This window comes from Dermacentor variabilis, chromosome 4, assembly GCF_050947875.1.
Source record: "Dermacentor variabilis isolate Ectoservices chromosome 4, ASM5094787v1, whole genome shotgun sequence".
NCBI lineage: Eukaryota > Metazoa > Arthropoda > Arachnida > Ixodida > Ixodidae > Dermacentor > Dermacentor variabilis.
Genome location: NC_134571.1, coordinates 206,938,156 through 206,961,821, shown reverse-complemented (window position 1 = coordinate 206,961,821; position 23,666 = coordinate 206,938,156). Strand labels below are relative to the sequence as shown.

General features: G+C 41.5%; 2 protein-coding genes across 4 annotated transcripts in view; one reads left to right on the top strand and one right to left on the bottom strand.

Moving 5' to 3' along the window:
• Positions 1 to 23,666, top strand: part of eas (ethanolamine kinase 1) — an 81,096-nt gene that overhangs the window by 1,632 nt on the left and 55,798 nt on the right. For all 3 annotated transcript variants that reach the window (XM_075690858.1, XM_075690856.1, XM_075690857.1), the window contains exon 2: positions 11,072 to 11,356. The gene's annotated coding sequence lies outside the window, so the exon portion shown is untranslated. The remainder of the gene's footprint in view (positions 1 to 11,071; positions 11,357 to 23,666) is intronic.
• On the bottom strand, positions 665 to 10,890 carry LOC142580086 (succinate dehydrogenase assembly factor 2-A, mitochondrial-like). Its single transcript, XM_075690860.1, has 4 exons — positions 10,645 to 10,890; positions 5,630 to 5,790; positions 3,658 to 3,767; positions 665 to 1,017 (listed from the first exon to the last, which is right to left on the bottom strand). Exons 1-4 carry the CDS (start codon positions 10,687 to 10,689, stop codon positions 908 to 910), a joined length of 426 nt encoding a protein of 141 aa, XP_075546975.1. The 5' UTR covers positions 10,690 to 10,890; the 3' UTR covers positions 665 to 907.

The window sequence follows — 23,666 nt, the reverse complement described above, 5'->3', positions numbered from 1 at the left end:
ATTTCAACCAGTTAGCCTACATATCAGTCTTATTATTGCTATCCTCTTTGGAAAGCTTTCCACTTTCAGGTTGTGTACACATATCTATCCAAAACACTTACAAAGTGTTTCATAGCACTGTCATTAGAAGAGCGCTGGCAGTGCCTCACACACATGGCAGCATGTGCTGCTTGTGTACATGCATAAGACGTCACCTGAGAGCCTCGTCCAATCAGTAATCGTGGCTTGGTGCCTGATCACCAAGACCACAGAGCAAGTGATTTTCATTGGCGAGGTATACTGCTGTTAGTTGCACTAATGCAATGAACTTATCCTACAAATCATGTACACTGTAACCATGTTATAGTAGCGAACTTACTTCCAGCAGGAAATTACCTTTGTTATATGAAATATTAATTATGAACTTATATTTACATGCCTACATCAGAAAAAAACCATTTATATTTACTTTGTTATATCCAGTAATTTGTTGCATCCTTCCTTATATCAAAGTTGGGCTGAGCAATATTTTTATCTCTGAACTTCTTGACACAACATCACCCACAATGAAAGAGATTTTCTACCGAAATTCTTAATAGCACGCACGGTATTTAGAGTGTTCAGCAATGCCATGGTCTGCAAATTATTTTCGATAGCATGCATAGAAAAACAGACAGACAACACACCTGTGCCAGAAAACTTTAATCTGCAGTTTCAACTTCTACAGGAAGAAGGGTTTGCACTCTTTGAAGTGACTGCTGTCTGGTTGAGAGGCCAGTGTTGTGTGGGAAAAGACCGGAAGGTAGAGTGAAGCAACAGGCCGACTAGACAAATATTGTGCTAGGCAATTTTTTGGCGGCTGTGGCCTCAACGCCCAAACCTTTTTTCAAGCGTGTCGGGTATCTTCTGTCACTTTGCTCCTAGACCGCTATGAAATGTCGGGCTGCTTGAATCTCTTCTCGCGCTCATCATTGCGCACATGCTCTCGCAGTAGTGACATGACCTCATTCTCAAACTCTGGCGGAGTCTCCCTGGCACCTACGAGAAAAACAGTGAAGCAAGATGAAAAAACATTTCAAATTTCTGCACCAGTATGGCATCATTGTGAAGGTTGCAATACATTTGCCTTACTGACGGGGGAAACAGTGGTCAAGGTTCTCAGAAACAAAAAGAAGCTGACCTCTTAATGCCTGAACAGTTCTTGCCTAAAGAGAAACATTTGAATTGCACTTAAAATTACTTGTATATGAGGCAGTAACAACCAAAATTAGTTTCACATCACTTGCTGATATGGGGTAATTTTTTTTCTTGCATGTATATTTGTTCTCTTGCATTGCCCCTTTGCAAAGAGTGTACAAGCAAGCATGCTAACTGATGAAAAGCACATGCTGCAACTGTCAACAGTTTTCTTTGCAGCAATTCTTGTCAATTAACCTTTCTTGTGCTAGGGAAGAGTCTCGCTAGTCCAGGGATTTCCTTTTCTCTACTGCATGCCCCACACAGTCGTTTTATCATTTGAATGTGAATGCTGCTCTACTATGGCACAAACTTCCCCGAAAACACTTCTTTTTTTCTTCTTTGTGGATGCAGATGGCAGAGGGACAGGGGAAGTCTGGCTTTCCTGGGTTTTACAAATGTCAGTGTGGAGAAAGTGCGGCATCTTTATAAGTTTTTTTTTATTTAAGAGGAAGCTTTGCACAGAATTTGATGAGGTTTGTTACACTTAAAAGAAAAAGTGACTGCAAGACTAGGGAAAATTGTCAAAAGGTGGGAAATTTTGGAAAACAAACTATGAAGTTTACAACTCTGCAATTCAACAATGAAAAACAATATAAAAACTAAGCTGCATTTAATAATACACTTAATGTTGTCAAAATTGATATATCATACACCCCTGAAAAATACATATAACTAATTTATGAATAGGACTTTAAAGGCGAAATCGTGTCTCTCAGCAACCATTGCACAGAATCTGATGAGGCTTGTTACAATTAAAAGAAAAAGTGACTGCAAGACTAGGAAAAATTGCCGGAAATGTAAAAATTTTGTAAATCGAAACTATGAAGTTTACAGCTCTGCAACTCAACAATGAAAAATGATATAAAAACTATGTAAGCTGCATTTAATAATACATTTAAGTGGTCAAAAGTGATATATCATACACCCCTGAAAAATATATAACTATCTTATGAATAAGACATTGCAACACCTTTGTAAGCACTGTAACAAATTTATGCAAGTTATAAATTAATAGATAGTTTGTCTGTTTTAGATGCTCTAATGGATGCAGTTTACAGAATTGCAATATCTGTTTTTAATGCAGAGTTAGAAATTTGTGAACTTTGTGATCCTATTTCTTTCAACCTTACCAAGGTTTGACAATTTTTAACAATATTCAGGCCCTAAATCAAAATTCAGCTTCCAACAGTCACAAGAATTTAACTTTTCCTCTCATATACAACAAGTTTCATTCAAATCAGTCAAGAGGTTGTTCATAAAAGGATTTCTGCATTTTACACATATTTGAATAGGCGGCATTGGAGTAGGCCCAGAGCAAAAGCTTCTTAAAAAAATATTTAGACCTGGAAATTTGCAGTGAGTAGTCTTTGGATCTTCAACTTAGTACTGACAATTTCAATAAAGAGTTTGAGCTTATCTCGCGTGGACACAGCTGAACAAAAACGTTTTGCCACTAACATGCCCACAACGGTCTTTCCTCACAGTGCCAAGAATGACACCACTGCCCAGAAGACACCAAAAGCTAGAATGCTTGAGTTATGTTTTCAAGAAACGTCAAGTTTCATACAGACTGTTTTTGTGGCCGTGCCTATCTGCAACTTAAAAGCAAATGCAAAAAAACATTAACAAACAAGAGAAAATAACAAATGAAGTGCTGATCCTGCAATAACGAAGGTGGTTCACAATGAACCAGTAATTAAAGGACTAGGTAAATTTTGCCGGTTTTCTTAAAAAAGAAATTGTCAGTTTCACCACAAGCATTGAAAGCGATAGCAAGGTTAAGCGCTGCGCTGAAGCTATTCAGAGGACACTCAACGATACATGGAGGCAACATGCACTGCATGTCTCTTGCATCACATGTCCTGGCTGCTGTTGCAGCATGATGGGGCAAATACAGCTGGAGTGCCCATATAATTGGCAGTGGAAAAAATTTTCCATAGGAATCCTTAATACGACCTTGTGCTGCCGTCTCCCACCTAGCCTTCCGATTACTGTAGCTAATTTAGTACAGTGAACAGGCTGGTGTTGGCCCTGGGTTTGGTTCCTCATTAGAAAGCTTTTTTTTTTTTTTGTTCATGTACTGAAAAGTTAGCTTTCCAAGGGAATTTACCTTAAGAGGTAGCGCTGTGCTGCCAAATGGTGGGATCACAAAATTTTTTCTTCTACTAAACCACCTCCACCGTGAAATTTCCTGATGAACTCTTCTGGTTACCTTCCCACTTCCTGCAAGTTTCTGTAGAGACAGTGTAGTACTACAACGGCTAGGGCCTTCGCAGAGGATATAGCACGACTGTGTGATGGCTGTCTAGAGGATTGGTGAATGTAAAAGGAGCAAAAAGCAAGCATTAAAAATAAACTAATCAGAATACAACAGCATATGTTCTGATCACTTGCACGTGTTTCCATGCTGTAAGGCCTTATCAGAATTTCAATGATTACCCGTTGCCCAGTAGTAGATGTCCCAGTCGTTGGAAGGCAGGTTGATGAGCCTGTCGTAGTGCTGGAGCTGCTCCGTATTGAAGGAGGCCAGGTGCTTGGCTGCGAACGTGCTGCAATAAATGGAAAAAAAGAAAACTCAAACCACACTCCTGGCTTGAAGCCAACCGAGGTGATCTCAAGGGTTATATTCAACACTCAAAGCATCCGAGCTTTGTCACCCAGTTATATGGGAATTATGTCAGGAAAAGTGACCCAGTTTGTGTCTCCTGCAGTTCTAATTATCCCAAACACTCCCGTGCAGTTAATTTTTATGACATGAAGAAAGTCTTGGACATTTCAGTGGCACAGCAAATTGAATGCCAACTCACTTTTGGCCAAGCAAGCCTCAGCTGTAGTAACTTAACTTGATCTAGCATGCACAGGCTAACCAAATCAATGCTAATCTGACTTCACTATAACAAAGGTAGATGTTTATCTCATTTATGAATGGCAAGATCACCAGCCACTCCCGAGAGAAACAGTAGTGCGACAAGGCAAACGTGCAAATAATGCAGGACAGAAATGTCTAAAGCAAAAAGCAAGCTGACAAAGCGACAGGGCACACATTCTTCCGAATGTGTGCCCATAATAAGTGAAACCCTCCTGCAAGTTAAGAGACTGCACTTGGACATTGCAAACACTGGAGGCTCCAGTAAGGAACACCACAGTGGTTGTTTCCACTACACGGTTGTTCCTTGAGAAATGGCCAAAGATGTTCTTTGCCGCGACTAGCCACATTTAGCAGCAATCAGTCAAAGCAAGCAGTAGCAGTAAGTAGCAAACTTGGCAGAGCAGAGCCTGAGAATCAGCACATTATTTTTTAGAAGCAGTGGCTTTGTCAGCGACTTTGCTGTTGGTAATTTCAGCTGCTGCAGAAACATATTTGAATAAATCTTCTCAAAGTAGGCGCCCCTATAGTATAAGCCGTTTCGTGCTGCTACAAAAGTGTGGCACAGGTACTACAATAATTTCTTTCTTGTAAGAATTTTTTACAATCTCGCACCACCCCATCCTGCAACACCTACAAAACTTCTTTTTACAAACGGAAACTACTTTTGGTAAACTTTGATGAGCCATTCATATCATCATAAAATGAGCCCAAATTCATAATCTTTACAAAAGATTTGGGAAAGCTGACGGGTGTGCACACTTAGCATTCCCGTGATTCGAGTTGTCAATGAATTCAGCCTTGCTCTACAACCTGTCAGCTTCCTGGTTAGCTCAGATGGTAGCGTGACTGTCCCAAAAAGGTGTTGGTCTCGGGTTTAATTCCTGGAGAAGGATTAATTTTTCTTCAACTGCAAAGATTCTTTTTTGAGATAAAATGTATATGAGTTTCTTTTGTAGCTCTACACTACAGTTGGATGAATGACAAACTTTGCCTTTCATCAATTTCACCAATAACACTGACAGATTGGCCCACCCCTGTGAAAGCCGCAGTGCATTTTATTGTTCACACGTCAGTGTTCTTTGAAAAAGTACATATTTATCAGCATCATAAAATGAGCACACTCTAACGACAAATATTTACAAGACATGTCTGTTCTTGAAGCAAGACAAGCTGTTCTCAAAAAGTTGGAGACCCAAAGTAATCAACAATGGTCAAACAAGCAATGCCACTGGAGATGATGTTACAAGAGAGTCACTTGTCTTCATTGAGGCAACATCATTTCAACAAGACACTTCCTTCCTTTTTGGTGACAAAGACAAGAGCCCTCACCAAAACTCCAGCTCAAGCCTGACGCTTCCCTAGATCGCCTTCGGTTGATGTCTGTTCTCAGTCATCCTACAAAGTTCGTTAAGCTCAGGTTATAATCTTTTCTTCACTTTTCTGCTTTTACAACGACACACTCTTCCATCTGCTTTCTCCCGATGAATTGCATCTTGCGCGCAAAGCACATACCACGCACGACACCACAATTTAAGTGCTCACCTGAGGATGAGGTCGTTCTCGAGCATGCCGCGCTTGCGGCTCTGGTAGAGCAGTCGCGCCCGCAGGGTCTTGGTGTCTTCGTTTGCCCTCTGGATGAAGCCCTTGCTGAGGATGGTCTCCCTGCTGCCCTCCGAGTGCGTGCACATTGGTTGCAACAGCCGCTGCACAAGTGACAACATAGAACAAACAAACTGGGACAAACTGGGATCTTTTCTTCTCTGTGCAATGTTTTCCATTCCTCACTATGAATGAACTTGTCCAAGAAAACGTAACAGCAGCACACTAGAGAGAAAGAATATTGAAAGGCACAACATAGATTCTGACTTGCAACCGAATTTTATAGTGAGAGCATCTAGTGTGCGGAATATAACCAACCCTATCAGCTTTCATTGATTACGAGAAAGTGTTTGATTCAGTTGAAACCTCAGCAGTCATGGAGGCATTATGGAATCAGGGTGTAGACGAGCCATATGTAAAAATACTGAAAGATATCTATAGCGGCTCCACAGCCACCATAGTCCTCCATAAAGAAAGCAACAAAATCCCAATAAAGAAGGGCGTCAGGCAGGGAGATACGATCTCTCCAATGCTATTCACAGCGTGTTTACAGGAGGTATTCAGAGACCTGGATTGGGAAGAATTGGGGACAAAAGTTAATGGAGAATACCTTAGTAACTTGCGATTCGCTGATGATATTGCCTTGCTTAGAAACTCAGGAGACCAATTGCAATGCATGCTCACTGACCTGAAGGGGCAAAGCAGAAGGGTGGGCAGAAAACTAAAGTAATGTTTAACAGTCTCGAAAGAGAACAGCAGTTTACGATAGGTAGTGAGGTACTGAAAGTGGTAAGGGAATGCATCTACTTAGGGCAGGTAGTGACCGCGGATCCCGATCATGAGACTGAAATAATCAGAAGAATAAGCATGGGCTGGGGTGCGTTTGGCAGGCATTCCCAGATCATGAACAGCAGGTTGCCATTACCCCTCAAAGGAAATATGTATAACAGCTGTGTCTTACCAGTACTCACCTACGGGGCAGAAACCTGGAGGCTTACGAAAAGGGTTCTACTTAAATTGAGGATGACGCAACAAGCTATGGAAAGAAGAATGATGGGCATAACGTTAAAGGATACGAAAAGACCAGATTGAGTGAGGGAAAAAACGCGAGTTAATGACATCTTAGTTGAAATCAAGAAAAATAAATGGGCATGGGCAGGACATGTAATGAGGAGTGAAGATAAACGATGGTCATTAAGGGTTATGGACTGGATTCCAAGAGAAGGGAAGCGTAGCAGGGGGCGGAAGAAAGTTAGGTGGGTGGATGAGAATAAGTTTTCAGGGACAACATGGCCACAATTAACACATGACCGGGGTAGTTGGAGAAGTATGGGAGAGGCCCTTGCCCTGCAGTGGGCGTAGCCAGGCTGCTGCTGCTGATGATGATGTCTGTCAAATAGTATTCGGTGCTTTTTTGCCCTCTGAAGCTGAAGAAATAGCAAATTTGTGCTTACTAATGGGGTTTTCAGTTTAATAGTGGGCCATACTTTATGTGCTTAATAGGAATCTTCTATTGCCTAGAAAGTATTTCTTTCCGCATTTCTTCTAGAAAATGGGAGGGTTCTTCCAGCTTTACGGCAGGTGGTTTATGTGGGTTATCGTCTGCTCATCTGTGCAACACATAAGAGCGAGGAATGCACATCATGTCACGTGGCACCACTTCACACAGTCATCGGCACCTGAATTGATCTAGTGTGCACGTGTGTCTGTAAAACACATGCACCAGGCAGGGCAAAAACAAAAGTACAGCCTGGTGATACCGATTACCAGGCGGTACTTTTGTTCATTTCTACATTGCTTGTAGTATGCATGTTTTGTTCCTCTACATGTACTGGATGCTTTCCCAACAAAATTGACTTTGTTTTGAGTCAGGGTCCCATGTGGTGTTTTCCACGGTCTTGCACCCCCTGTGTACTGCTACTAGTAGGTTCCTAAAGTGCACGAACTGTACCAGCTCTCAATTCTTCTGTTGTCTAAGAAAATGTCTTGCTAAGGCAACTGGTGTATTTGATGCAAAAGAATAGCTGGAGCAAACAAAAATGGTGCGCCCCCCTCCCATATAAATTTATGTGCCAGAACTAGCTCAAGCATTATTCCCCCTTTGCAGGCTCATAAATTCAGTTCCCTCATGGAACATAAAAAAAAAAAAATTATTGGCCTTGCCTGCTTCCAGTCAGCACATAACATCAAAAATATTAATAATATTTAAAAAATATACAGTCATTAATATGCTTTAATTTTTTCCAAACTTGTCATTGTACAATCTCAACTGCATGTGCTCAGTACAGCGTACTGTTCCATATGGGTGTAGTGCTTGGATTGTACATTTAAGGTATAGTAAATAGATATTTCAGGAGAGAATGACAAATTTTGTGCTGCAGTGCTTGAGGAAGGCTTCGTGGGAAAATCTGATACACGTATACATGGAATGCATCTCGGCAGTACAGTTTTCGAACTAGTATCCCAAAACTATACAGTGCAGTTCTGAGGATTCCAACTAAGTGGGCAAGCATTAACTGACCGATCAGTGAAGGTTAGCTTACAGGAAGCTAGCAGAAGCACTATATTGTAACGAATATTGGCCAGCAGAAATGTTCTTGCCTACAGAATGGGGCATCAAAAACACAACTCAAGGGGACAGGACGCAAGGAATGACTCTTCCTTATGTTCTCTGGCCAGCCAACGGGCTGGCATGCCTCTGCCGTCTAAAATCCTCCATTTTCATAGCTCAAGGCATTCATCATGAAGCACTCACTATATGCAAAGGATATAGTCACTTGTCATAACATCAGTAAGTTTTCCCAGCAACTCAAGCGAGCTTTGTCGAAATGAAGACTGTACAGGATTGTGACCTAAATCAATAAAAATTGCAGACAAAACCAAATTTAGGCAGTGTTTGTAAAGAATATTTTGACCTCATATTTAAAAATTCGAAATTTGAATTCTAAAACAGGATAAGAAACATAGAATGGACGACACCACTAATGAGATCTAAAACATGCCCCACCAAGGATTAAGCTACTTCAATTACTTTATCTGCTTGCTTGCATGTCTATAAGACTTTTCTGTACAAAGAAGTCCACTTGTCATTGATTATTTCCTCTTTAACAAACATTCCTTCAGTATACCCAGTATTTTCAATTATTCAAAGCCAAATTTTGTTTATGTTAACAAGTTTGTCATACACAGACTACAAAGCAGACACTCTAGTAATATCTGTAGACAAGGCCAACATTTACTGCAATTGGTAGTTGATGATTTTACTCTTCTCAGCCTCGGACACAGCCACCCATCTTTCTTTTTCTCTTTTATTTCAAAAAAAAATCTATTGTACCAGGCATATTTCAATATATTTCAAGAACTTAAGTACTTAAACTTACTCATTGTGATGGTAAATGAGGAATAAAGGCTTTCGCTCAGACACGAAGGCATAATAATGTTTATTATGGAGCTCACTGTTTAATGAAATAAAACTTTCATGAAGTAGTTAAAGGTGAAAATGGCTTCCTTTCACCTGCCTGTGACCTGGCCCACAATTTGCCAAACTACTGCAGCAATCAAAATAATGCAAACCTTGTTAACATAACAGAGGAAGAGGCTAAGTCTATGTTTTTGATGACAACAAGGTTTTTTGTCTTGTTTGCATCTGTGGATGCTGCCGAGAGGGGGAAAAAGGTGGGCACATCTTGGTTGCACAGAGTTTCCGTCACTAAATACTAGAGGGAATTCTGGCACTGCAGTCGTTGTACCACCATGATGGGAAGTAGATGCATTTGTCTGATCGTCGTGCTTGTGGCTTAGTATATTACGCTATATAAATCTTATTATCGTAAATTTCAGAGCAATCTATATTCTTTGAAGTGCAGAAGATGCTGCGAACATGCACAATCACTACTAATTGCAACAATTGAGCTTGTCGAGGTGGCCAAATCGAAACGCGCCAAGCGTCTCATGCCCGCGATAAATCCATAAGGGCGTTTCACATTGCTTGTCGATACATGCTTCCGTGGCTTAATGGTTGCAATATCTGGATCTGTGCTAGAGGTCCTGTGTTAAAACCCTGGTGTAAGACAATTTTAATAATGCATATTGAACTACCTCTTGAACAGTACATTGTTGAAAATGACAAGTTTACAAAGACACAAGGCCGTTTGATGCCAGAAGGACGAAATTTAGGCAAATCCATGTAATTCCCATAATTCACATGCTGGTACAACTGCTCCCATTGCAGCTCCCGTAGACACTAGCACCATAGTTATAGTAATTATTGTATGAAACTCAATGCATGGTACGTGGTACATCCACGTTGACCTTAATGATAATCAAGTTCGATCATCCTGATAACATTCATACATTTCTAATGTTTCAATATAGCAAATAATTCGCTGTATCAAGTCGGTTCGTCATGACTGGATTCCTCGTGCATACAATGCCCCCTCCCTCCCTGCCCGTGCGTAGTTCGCTAAAACAAAAACCACTCTTAGAATGAACAAATGCTGATTTAATTCCCACACGAACTTCGTTTAGCTTTCCAGTTGCATTTTGGTAAATATTTCAGCCCAAAGCAGAATGTGTGAGTGATTAAAGTAGTGTAGACCCGCTCATAATGAACCAATGTCGCCATGCGCCTACTTCACCACTGATCTAGCTACCATCTCTATATCCCTCTCTCCCTCACAACACAGACCCGCACATAGCTTTGGCATCAGGTAGAAGACCCCCGGTGCGAAAATCAGGCACATATAAGATCATTATCAACCGATAACAAACGACTGGCACTGGTGAATAATCGGCAAGTAAGTCGCAGGGCAACCTCGCGCAAGTAACATGGGCAGAGTAGCAAGGTGACGACCTACAATAACTATAACTATATGCATGGCATCTTTCATTGACTGTTAAATTAAGGTACAAAGTTGAATCAACGAACAAATTAAAATGAGTGCAGAGCTAATACATACGAGCGTCGACGGCCGCAAGCGAATAAACGCAGAACGCAAAAACATGTTGCCGCTGGCACGACGGCAGACGACAGGACAGCTTTGCCAAAGGCGCGCTCAAGTGGTGTTCGTTTGTGTTTTAGTGGGAAACACGGTGTAGAATATTACGCCGTGGTAGAGAACCACATCCGGCATGCTGCCCTGAGCTTCTCTTAAAATTTTCGAAGCGGCTCGTTTTAGGCGACTAGTGGACATATGCTATTCAATAAACTGGACATATTAGAAGAAGTGTGTGTGTGTGTGTGTGTGTGTGTGTCCGATGGGCCGAGTTAAACAGTACCGTAGTGCCACAACGTGCCCGAAGTTAAAGGTATTTTAATGCACTGTCTGCAGCCGAACAAAGGTGCCGCCAGTGGCGCGCTCTGTGGTTTTTTTTCTGCTTTCGCAGCTTCCCAGTTTCGCATGTGTCGGTCATTAACAGCGCTTTACGACTCGTCGCGGCTGTAATGACGACGGAGGAGCAGACGCGAGTGTGCAGCTGCTCGTTCACGTGTCCCGCCGTCGGCAGGCAGCTGCGGCTCGTCTGAAGCGGCGACTTTTCATCGTCTGAAGCGAGGAGACCGCACGGCGGCCGTGCGAGTCCGGAGCACGAGACAGCGGACCTTGTGTTCTCGGGACAGCGGACGGGAGAATCGAGGTTCACGCTCCGGCGCTGGAAAACACAACGACGCAGGTAACGCGCTCCAAAGCGTGCGGTTGCTTCGCCCCGTTTCACGTGGAGTCAGCAAATCGTGCCGTGCTGCAGGCCGCCCGAGTGGCCCTCAAATCGCGGCTTGCCTCTCCGCCAGTGGATCGTCATTCATTTGTCGTTGACAGTCCCCGCTCGGTCGCCATGTGTTCACCGTGTTGCGCTCCTAACTTGTCGATTCGTCGTGTTTTAAACGTGCGAATCGATCAGTGGCACGGCCGGAGACCGATACGAAACGCTGCTTGACTGGACTGCGAGGGCCGGCCTTTTCGTGCGTTTAGTTTTTATTTGTTTATTATATCCCATTCGTGTGCGTGAGAGAGTGTTCTCTAATGATCCGCGCCTGCCGTTCCCATTCATTCAGTCTGCTGCGCGTATGCGTGCGCGGTCTACTCATTCTGTGTCGGGTTGATCTCGTCCTGCGGGTGTGTCGCGAAAAACTGTCTGAAAATAAAAGAAACGAAGGGGGAGGAAATTTACACTTTTGTATTATGGCTAAAAAAAGATATCCAGTACTTGCACATGCGTAAAATTCAGCATAGATGTAGCATAAATGTATTCTGCATATACCCAGGAATGACACCATCATGTTGTCTAAAGAGAGTGTGGTGCCCAAGGAGAGAGTTTAATAAAGGATGCCAACCCAACGTGTAGCTGGACGCTACGTATACCTCGAAAGGCGGGACTGAAATTATCCGTAAAGAACTTTAAAAACAGAAATAATAAAGGAAGATGTTTTTGCAATGACAATATGATGTGTATATTACATACCCATTACACCTTCTAGGCACTTGTATAGTGTTTTGATTTATACGCATGAAAAGGCTGTCAAGGCAAAGATATGTGCATATTGTTTTTCATTTTGATGTAGCTATGTTGTAATAAATGAAAATGTTCTTCGGACATCACTGTGCAGCACAATCTAATGGGGACAGTTGCAGGTACACTATTAATATTGCCTTTTTAAATATTTGCTTACAGTGTAATAAAAAGCAGACTTGACTAATGCTGCCACATCATGCATGAAACAGACGATCTGTTACACAACTGATGCTGCTGAGCACATAAAATAAAGGTGTCACAAGGGGCCATGTGTTTTGAGTTCAAAGCTGTTTTCTGTTTTTTTTTTTTTCAGCTGTGTTAACTTTTCTCTGGAGCAGAGCCACATCCTGCTATGTATTTTACTTTTCTTTAAATCCCCTTTGTTGTTTAAAAGCCTACAAGGTTTTCAAGGTTTTACAACTTTGGTACCAAACAGTCACTATCCCTGTCATCTACCACTGGTACAAATGGAAACCCTGGGAATAGGAAAGGCAGCTCATCACATTGAATTAGTGATGAAACATGAATAGAACAAGATCAGAATGTAATCTCAGTTGTGTCATTGTGTAACTGTAGCACAACCCGAAATGTCCTATCTGAGTAGTGTCAAACCAGCATGCACAAAGAAGGGCATAGCACATGCTCTAAATTAAAAAACCTGTGCTTTTGTTTTTGGTTCAATGTCTTCTTTTTGTGGGTGTGTGGTACATATTGCTCCTTTTCAATGTGTTTCATACAACAGTCCTTGCTTTTATCTAGTTTTGAAGAAATTTGTGGTGGTGAGGTATGTTGCATGACAAAGAGTGCACATGTGCCCACCATTTTTAGTGCAGCATCCAATTCCAGGACCGTGTTGCTGAGCAAATGAAATGCATGCAGAATTGTTTCTCATGGGCATTTTTTTACTGCCTGTCTGGGCCAAACGTGATGTCTGTGCAGAGCTGTGTGTTGTCATGTTTGGGAAGCACTTGGCACATGCATTCCTTCCTTCTTCATGGTGGTGGCACCATGGGAGGCCTTTTGCAGTGGAAGACTACTTGCACAGTCGTTGTTCTGCTGTCCTGCTGTACCGACACATGTTGCCTAAAGCCATGTACTCAGTCTGTTGGCAGTTATCTTGTTCTTGGGCAACTGGCATCTATCATGCATGAATTTGTGTGCCGTCTGGGCAGAAAGCAGACGACAAGATAAGAGTACAAGGGGAGATTGCAGCATCGCCTGAGAGCATCGATTATGTCACATACGTTAAGGACTTTGTGAGCATGAGGAGGCTGTGAAGATAAATCTGCTGCACATAGGTAGCTTGTAATCTCTAGTGTACCGCTCTCGAGCCATGCTTTTTATCTTAGTCTAACACGCATGTTGTTTTGAAGCTGCTATCTGTTTCTCCATGGCTGTAGTTCTGTCTTTTTACTCTCTTCATTTGAATCGCGTGCCAACATGACCCAAGGCCCTTGTTTGCTCTATAAGAAAGGGAGCAGACCCCATGATGCCTTGTTATACTTGCAAATGTATATGCAACATGACATTTGCATTGGTGGTACAGCGAACTTGTTACCTCATGATGAACAATGACCTTTTTGGCACTATTAGTAAAGTATTGGCTTTGAACATAACTTGAACAGCACTTGGTAACCATTTGTTCACAAAGCTTTGTTTGCTCTTAAGTCAATCATGAGTAATGCACAAAGTGCAGCAAAAGCGGTAAAAATGGCATGAGAGGAACTACACACACATTAACTTCCATGTAAGATGATTAACTTGCAAAAATGTTTTCACAATGCTGTGCAAAATATGAAGGCATTTATTTGAAAGATTGTTTTATACATGTGCCACATGGCACACTTCGAATTTCTTGGTGGTGATTGGTTCCTTTGCACAAGCCGTATGAGGGAGCCAATCGCAGCCGTCGAGAGTTTTGATCTGGATTGGGCTTGATTGCAATCGAAAGTGGCCATGTGACACCATTATTAGTTATGACTGCATCTTATAATATATAGATGTAGAGAGTGTTGAAATTCTTATTGCTTAGAGACTTCCGGGACATAACAGTGGTACTTATAGTTCATTTGTCCAGATCTGTTATTTCCTGTTGAAAATTTTAACAACCTCCTTTATAGTAACTTTCCTCTCTTACTCTACATCTTTTTCCATGGCCACAGGATAGTTCAAGTGTGCGACTTGAGCTCCCCTTCCTCTCATCCATTCATAGTGAGGGTCTCAAATCTGGCAGCCTTGATGCCATTAGGTAGCACATGAGAGTTCATTAGGCGCATGCCTGCTCTTTCTAAGTTCACGTATCATGTGATGACTTAGAGCAAGAAAGGGTGTTGCACATCTGCCTGCTATAGCTCTGAGTGGCACTGGCTAACAGTCCCAAGACTAGATCTAGTAAGTACATATAAATACCAGAGTTAGTGGACTGATTGATGGTCGTCGCTATAGCACAATTGGTAGTGCATCGCATGCGTAATGCGAAGGCTGTGGGTTTGGTCCCCACCGGTGACAAGTCGTCTTTTCATCCACTTTCATTTCCCTTTTTCTTCATTATTTTATGCATTTCAGTTTAAACCAAAGCAAATATCCCCTATGCTTTCCTTGGCTTCATTGCCTGCTGGCTTTGTGTGGTTGTGATTAACAAGAGTCAGGCCCTTCTGTTTCCCTTCTCCCCGACTCACTGCAAAGTGAGACAGTCAAAATGCTTTTAGCCTTTCCTTTCCCCATTCAGGCCAGTTTCTGAGTTTCTGCCATCACAATTTTGCAGTCACATATGCCTTCAAATAAGCAAAAATTTGGCACCTGCGTTCACTACATAGGCATACACATGTAACCAACATAACTGCCTTTGAGGCTGAGTCGTTGCACTGCGGGTGCACATTGAAAAGATACTTGCACACAACACAGGCATTGAATCGTCAACTAAAAACTTCTGTTAAGAGGCGTGAAGCATATATTAAATTTTTTTGATACATTTGGTAGGCATTAATGTCAGTGACATTCTTTTGTTATGCATGTGGTCACTGGTTAAATTCCTAGTCGCACTGCGAAATAAATGCCAATGTACTTAAAAAAGATCCCAAGCACTTCAAATTATTCCAGAGCCTCCATTGTGGCATCTCTCAGGGCGCTGTTGTTGCTCCAGGGCATTAAAGTGAATCAATATTCGTCTGTATGATAGAGTATCAATTGCATTTGGGCTCCATGTTTTATTCTTCATTTTCTCTCCATTTGTACTACACAAAGTGTGCTGCAGTGCTTCTAAGGTATGATAATAAAAGGAGGTTTTAGTGTGCCAATCATTCACTGCCAGAACTCACTGCAGGACAAGCATTGCAAGATAAGCCCCTCGACACTATGGTCTCCTTGCTGTGCTATATTTGAGTGGACATATCCTTGCTGGCTCTGTCAACCAAAGGTTGAAGTTGCAACGACCATATAAGCAGGCTTATTTTACTCATTGTTTGTCATCCCAGGATGCACCACTACTTTCTCTCTCTCTTTTCCAGCTTAGCGTAACATCTCTTGCATTGTAATGGGGATTTAGAAACATACAAATAAAGTGATGCTTTGCAGAACTCTTGACAGGCAGTCGTGGTTAAAAATTTACTTTGCTTATAAAAAGATTCTATAGTAGTACCATGAATGTTACCAGTCTTAAATGCTGTGGTGTATTTTTCTGTGCATAAAACGACCAAGGCCTTTTTTCTTCAGTTGTCAGCAAACCACCAAAATACTATATGTGAAAAGTTATCTTGGATACAAAACAAACTACACATCTTGCAGCTCGACTGATATAACGCCAACAACTGGCAGAGTATCTTTCATGCACTTGTAGATGGCTGCCAAAAAAAGAAGCATCTGGTGCACAGCACAGCAAAAGAATGTAAAAATGCCTAGTGCAACTCGTGAAATATTAAGTGACGAAGATACGCGTGGCGTCAGGGACGTCAGTGAGGGCGAAATGCAAAAATGCCCCTGTGCGCTGCTTTGGGTGCACGTGCAGAAACCCAGGTGGTCAAAATCAAACCAGAGTCGTCCACTATGGCACGCCCCATAATCAGATTGTGGTTTTGGCATGTAAAACCCCAGAATTTTTTTTATTTTCGCTTACGCAAGTTGCATTAACTTGTTGCACCTGTTGTTATGGCACAAGTGACATTTAGCAAAAGGTGGGAAGCTTTCTATCTTTCATAAACTCTCATTTAAAGGTCGTAGTTTTAGTTTTAGTTTGGTTGGTAGATAGAGCGATCAGGAATTAACCGAAGGGCAAATTTACACTGTTCAACCTGTATGGGCCTTTGGTTTATTTTTCTGTGGCATATATATTCACAAGTTCTTAAACACAACTGAAATTACTCTGTGTGATCCATGTGGAAAATACCGCAGCAATCAGTATTCATTTGTTAATATTATATTATTACAACATATTTTCCCCACAAGCATTTAATAATTTAATAACATTTTTTCCGAATGCACGCAGCGTAGTTAATAAGTTCAGCCTACTTGAAAGCATAGTTGCAGCCCATCAACCGCACATCATAGTCATCACGGAAACCTGGCTTCATGAAGGCGTCCAGGATTCCAAGGTGTTTCCACCTTCCTATCGGCTCATACGGAAAGACAGAGAATTGCAGGGGGGAGGTGTAGCTGTCGCAATTAAATCTAACATAAAATTCACAATTTTAAACAGCATACCTGGCCATGAAAGCGTATGGTGTAAACTTATATTTAATGGAAAAAGCATATTTCTGGGTGGTGTGTATCGACCTCCGAATGCGCCCCCTGAATATCTAGACGTTATGCACGATTACATTGCACAGCACATTAGCTCACGTTCCAATATTATCATCACAGGTGATTTCAATTTACCAAGAATCAATTGGACTAATCTTTCGCACAACAGCTCTGACACGAAAAGTGCTGAATCACTATTGTTTATGTCATTTACTTTCTCTCTAGACCAACTAGTTTCCGAACCTACTAGAATAGCTGGTCCGTCATGTTCTGTGCTTGATCTGATGTTCGTAAGCAGCCTATTTCAATATAACACATTAAACGTTGAAAATGGCATTTCGGACCACAAAAGGATTGTATTCTCCTGCCCAATTTTAGGAAACTGTGAACGTGTTAAGCCATCGATTGCTGTTATCAGGGATTACTCAACAGCGGATGACAATGCTGTCTCAGAATATTTGAACGCCTGTTTTCTGCAGTTTTGATTACTTCTTGACGTAAATGAATTATGGTTACGTTTTAAGAATATTGTACATTTTTGTCAAGAAAAATACATTCTTTCCAGAAAGAAGCCAGTGAACAGAGAACATCCTTGGTTATTGCGTGAAATAATACATTTAAAATGAAAAATTAAAAGGAAGCGCAGAAAGAAAACCACACGTGACCTTCAAGACCTCGTACGCTTGCTACAAGATAAGATCCAAATGGCCAAGGAGCATTTTTTCACTTTTACTCTGACTTCTTACATGACGAATAAACCACAAAAATTCTGGCTCTGCCTATCGAGGGAGCGGCACACGGTATCACAGATTACTGTTTCAAATGAGACTGTTGTTCAGCCTGACGTCATAGCAAGCAAATTTAACGAATTTTTTCAATCTGTATTTAACAGAACTACCTTTAACGGCCCCTCTCCACGGTACCAGTTCGACAATCCAGTGCCCGAAATAGATATCGACCAAAAAGGGATTTTTCGACTCTTACAGAAACTGGATGTAAAGAAACCTTGTGGCCCTGATCTTATATCAAACACATCTTTGCAAAAACTTGCAGTTTGGACGTCAAAATACTTGTACGTAATTTACAGGCGATCTTTGGGAACTTCAGTGATACCTGACAACTGGCGAATGGCCAAAGTAATACCTGTGCACAAATCTGGCTCTAAGCTCGACGTAACTGTATACCTGTTTCATTAACATGTACGTCCAGTAAATTGTTTGAACATATTATTTATAAGGCCATAATATTGCACTTAGAGAATAATAACCTACTATACAGCCGGCAACATGGATTCCATTCAGGTCTAAGTTTTATTACTCAGTTTGCTGGGATAACCCATGATATAGCTGCTGCAATAAATAACAGAAGCTAAACAGATGCCATTTTCTTAGATTTTTCAAAAGCCTTTGATGTTGTTCCTCATCCAGATCTTGTTACTAAACTAACTGCCATTGGTATACATGAGAAAACAGTATCGTGGATCAAGAACTGTTTCGAAAACAGAAAGCAGTGCGTAGCTATGAATGATATTATGTCTGATTGCATTGTTTTTTCTGCTGTACCACAAGGCTCGGTTCTTGCGGCCCTCCTATTTCTGACCTACATCAATGATATTCGTTCATGTGTTCAGTTGCCTATTCAAATACGCCTATTCACCGATGATTGCGTAGTGTACACAACAGTGAATACCAGAGAGGATCAGGTAAAACTAAACGATTCGTTAGCTGCAATACAAAATTGGTGCAACAAATGGGGGATGGAACTGAATGCAACAAAAACTACCAGTATCTCCTTCACACACAAGAAAAATGCGCTTCAGTTTACGTACACAATAAACAATATACCACTAAGAAAATTCGATGAGGTCACATATCTCGGAGTCACTCTTACAACAAAATTAAATTGGGAAGCTCATATAAATAACATATATGCCAAGGCGCTAGGTAAACTACATTTCTTGAGAAGGAAACTTAGAAACACACCTCCTAGTGTTAAATTAAATGCATACAGAACCCTCATTAGAGACCCGCTTTAGAGTATGCTGACATTATTTGGGCTCCGCACTACAAGTATTTAACCAACAAACTGGAACGCATACAGAACTTAGCATTGAGATTTATATATTCACAATATTCGCGTCAAACGAGCATTACGAACCTGCACGTCAAGGCTAACATTCAACCACTGGCTCCAATGTAGAATGATTTCGAGATTAAAATTTCTATACTTGCTTTATCACGGCTCCTATTGAATACCACAAGCAACATACATTCGGGCGCCATTCAGACTTTCTGCCCGAACGAATCATAATAAATCAGTATGGCACTTTCCCAGCCATAATAACACTCACAAGTACTCCCATGAAAGCACCAATGAGGTTATTAATGCTTTAAACAGCCCAGGGAAGGGGAAGGGGAGGGAGGGATATGTGTAAGTACTCCTTTTGTAACCCTGATGAGAGAAACTACTGTCTTATTTGTTTTTACACCATTGGTCACTTATCCTGCAGATTTCTGGAAACTCTGTGTACTGACAAGTGGACTGTACATGTGGTGTCATTTTCTGAAATACAGTTGTTGGAAGATGCATGTTGTGGTGGCTCACACTGTCACTTTGTCATTTGTGTGTTTGCACTTCCTAGCATTCGCATTCTTCATTAACGTGGCTTTGTCATTTTCCTTGTGTGCATGTGTGTCTCTTACAGCATCTTTTGTTGCACTTTTCGTTTCTAGTTGTCTGCTTCCTCGTCTGCTTCAATGATGTGTCCGGCCTTTGCATTTTATACGGCCTTGTAGCTTGACACTGTGCATTGTGCTGGGCCTTTTAGGGACACTAACTGAGATATTAAGGAAAGTGGAGTACACCCATTAGAGACTAAGTGGGCCACTATGACTACTAGCTGAGGCTTTGTAGGCGATAGAGAACGTGAGAATCTAATATGCAGGGAGGTGACACCATCTTGAAATTTCTACACTAGCTCCTTGTGATGTAATGGGGCTTGGTAGCATCTTCTTAAGACTATTTGAGTAATCGCATTGAATCGACTTAGCAAGGATGCAGTGTACTGACTTCAATGATCTTCTGCAGAGAAGTGGCCCAAATACACAGAAAGGCAGTGAAATTTGTGATGTCATGCTGACGTCGGCATTATGATTTGCACATACAATTCGTAAATAAAATTTTGGGCTTAATTTTGTCTACTAGCAAATGTTTTTCATCAAATAAATGCCTATAGAGTTCTAAGGAAACAGTCTACCGATGTCAACTAACAAAGGGGCCCTGAGCCATCCCTCGGGCTTGGTGAAATAACTTAGTCCACCGGTAGCATATGCTGCTGTGGACATCTCGGGCAAGTTTTGCTGTCGTACGCGGTGCATGGAGGTCGCAAGTGGATCGCGAAGTCACCTTTCTCTCAAATGCTCTCGTTTCAACAGATGTCCCTGTCCTCACTCTTTTCTAGACACACTATTGTGTCATTACCTTAGACGGCGGCTATTGGCTGATAGCTGACATCAAGGTGCAATCAGCTACATGGTGTAGATACCGCGGCCACCGTGGGGTGCCACAACGAGTCCACTGGCCAAGTGTACTGTGCCTCGCTGAGGACAAGTGCATTTGGCTTGTGTTTAGCGCGTCATAGGCACCAAAAGTGGAGGTTGTGGTGCCTACGTTAACATCCAACATGAAATTTGAACTGCTCGGCGCAGTGACATTTAAAAGGCATGCACTGCAGCGCCGTAGCCTTTGCAGTGCAAGGCATTGAAGAAAAAAATGGGAGCACAGTGGAGGCTGTGTTTGACTATCAATAACTCCGCTTCTGCCCAACACATTGAAGGACTTTTTACGGCAAAGTATGTCTGAAATAGCCTATTTTCACTTCAAATGCCTTTCTCCACTTTGATAAGTAGTGGTTCAGGGCCCCTTTAATGCCTTTCTTTAGTCCTTTTAAAATTAATACTTTGAAGAGGTGTTTCCTTGTTTCATAACATTCGTGTAGTCTGTTGGAGTGAAGGAAGCATTTGCTTTTACAAATGGTTTACTTACACTTGCACCCTCCAACAATGACTCTGAAGCAAGTGGCCATTGCTTGTGGCATTGCATGATGTAGAGTGTATTCAAAATCAATTCTTTATAGAACACCTGTGTCATGTTTCATAACATTGCCACGTCCCTTAGCATCGATCAGCTCTGGATTGTGCTTCATGTTATTTTTTGCTCATGGGCACAAAGCCTGCCATTGAGGCAAACAGCGTCCAAGCCAGCCAGCATTCGCATGTGTCCGGGTGGGGGGCTGGATAATTGCCCCAGCCAAGGCCGACAGGGCCATTAGGGGGCGTGACTGCTGCACACAAGCATGGGGGGTGTTGCAAGGGCACTCCCGGACACTGTGTGTGACAGCTGTTGCCTCGTTTTGTGGCTTGTGGTGGCTTCAGGTGACATGCCAGCTATGCACCTGACAATTATTTGAAGCTTGTCTTTGAACCTTCCATTCATAGGAAACTTTTCAGTTTAAAGCACTGTGTACTCATTACTATTGTGGTAGTCATTACAGGTTCTGTGCAGTTTTATAGGTTTCATGATGTTTGTGTATCTGCTAACAGTGACTACTTTTTACCCCGGCTGTGCAATTGTTAAAATTATGCATATGATTATTCTCTTGATAGGAATTTACAATTAAAATAAAGCCTATTTTTCTTATTGTGTAATTAAAAAGATAGGCTGGTAAAGTCTGGGCTTCTAATGCTAGAAGGCTGTTTTGTGCCATTGCAAGCAAGCATGTGCAGACGGTAGTTTAGCAGTTGGAAATATGGAGGTTAGGCCGGCTTGTTGTTAGATGGGCAAATAATTGGCTTTTTTTTTTACGTTAAGATTGAGCCAGTCATTAGATCTTGCAGTGAGCTTTAACAAGGGACAGCTGTTGCAAAATTGTAATGGGCATCATTGCAAAAATAACTTGCAGTGGAATGATGTGCTGTTTAACACAGTTCAGTAACTTCCATAATCATATTAAGAAATATTGTATATATTTCGGTTCTGTATGTCTATTCAGAATTTTATCATTAGAAAGCTAGGAGGCTGGCAACCATCTTCTACATGCACATAAAATTTTTTTATATTCATGAAAACTAAATTACAGAAGAATTGACATTGCTGACAGCCATCTTCTTGCAAAGACATTTGTTTCCTTCCTTCTGCCTTTGCTTCTTCTATCAAAGACCATTGGACGAAGGGGTCTGAAAAAAAGAAGAAGAAAGGCCAAATTCCGCTTCAGGACAGATGCTTAATGGGAGCCAAAACATTGCGACAAGAGTGATGCCCTCAGCTGCTTGTCTGATGTCTGGTGTCTTGCCAGTAGTTCAAAGTGACCGCTGGGGAAGTGTGGGCTTTGCAGTTTGACATCCGTGTGTCAAGTCGTCAGCCGGCTGATGGCACAACTGCATGCCGTCTGCCCATGTTGCCTCCATCACCACTGACTGATAGCAGAGATAGTGCTGAAAGACGGTTGCCCCTGCCAAGGTCTGGCTTGGATTTGGTTTCTGTGATACGAACCAACACACTGATAATGACCTCTGTAAGTGCAAGTGTGCACTCAAGGTGTGGCAGATCATTGGGCACATCAATGCCATGTCAATTTGAATGTTATGCAACTATGTGCTTTGCACATTGAATGAAACTTGAACACTATTCCAAACACTATAACATTTCAATAGGACGACTGAAAAGAGATTTTGGTGCCTTTTAACTTTTAGATTTTCGGGAGATTTAAGTAAAGAGGAGGTGAAAAATGAAGTGCAGGTTGGCATTTCTCTTGCTTGTTGTCAGCCATAACACAGCAGCATGCAAAGCAAAAGTGCTGTTATTGGTGCAGTTCTGTTTGATTATTTCAGCGTAAAGAAGATTCATAGGTAAAAGCAAACCTGGTTGATGCGTTTTCGAGAGCTCACAAGGAAGCTTTGGAAAGGGGTTTTGTTAAAAAAAACAAAGAAAAGTGTAGAAGTGCCCTATCACTGACACTTGGCTGTAGGGCGATTCCTTATCTGGATAAAAATACATGGGTCAGTGTTTTCTTTTTATGACTTCATCAGTATAAATATTTTGTTCCTGCAGTCAAGGCTTTGTACATCTCTTGGTTATTGTGTGGTTGTGGTTTTGAGCAGTAAAACATGGTTTTAAGTCTAGCAGCAACAGTGTATCCTGTGTGTTTATTGTTCTATGTATTCTGCCTTTATTGCACTAGTTATAACCATCTCAGCCGTAAAAAAATTCACTGGATGTTTGCCAGTAAAGACATGAAACACAGTCTATAAAGAATGTGGAGGCTGAAGCAGCATGTGCATTCATATAGTTTTTCTGGCTGTTAGGCAAAAAAATGAAATATTATACTTGGATAGGGTGTTAATGTGTTCTGAAAGAAAAACTTAATAGGGCCATCATTGGTGTTTGCATTTGGTAATAAAGCATAAAATATAATTTAATATAAAGCCCAAGCTGTTGCAATGTGACAGTTTGGGCTATTTGGTACTGCATTGAATACCGTGGATAGTGCAAAGTGTACACAAAAACGGACAAACACAAGTGCAAACTACATTTTATTGACGAAGGGCTTGGATTTATTGCAAACATAAAAAAAATATTTAGAAAATGACTAACTGATACCGTAAAGCAATAATTTGTGGGATGGAAGTGCAACACCCAAAACTGCAGTGAGAAATAATTTTTTAGTGGCATTAACATAACC

Excerpts from the sequence above, each read along its gene's own strand:
- LOC142580086 (XM_075690860.1), bottom strand. The coding sequence starts at position 10,689 with ATGTTTTTGCGTTCTGCGTTTATTCGCTTGCGGCCGTCGACGCTC. Across the intron at positions 5,791-10,644 it reads GCTTGCGGCCGTCGACGCTC|CGGCTGTTGCAACCAATGTG; the intron begins GTATGTATTAGC and ends TCACTTGTGCAG. Across the intron at positions 3,768-5,629 it reads GAGAACGACCTCATCCTCAG|CACGTTCGCAGCCAAGCACC; the intron begins GTGAGCACTTAA and ends CATTTATTGCAG.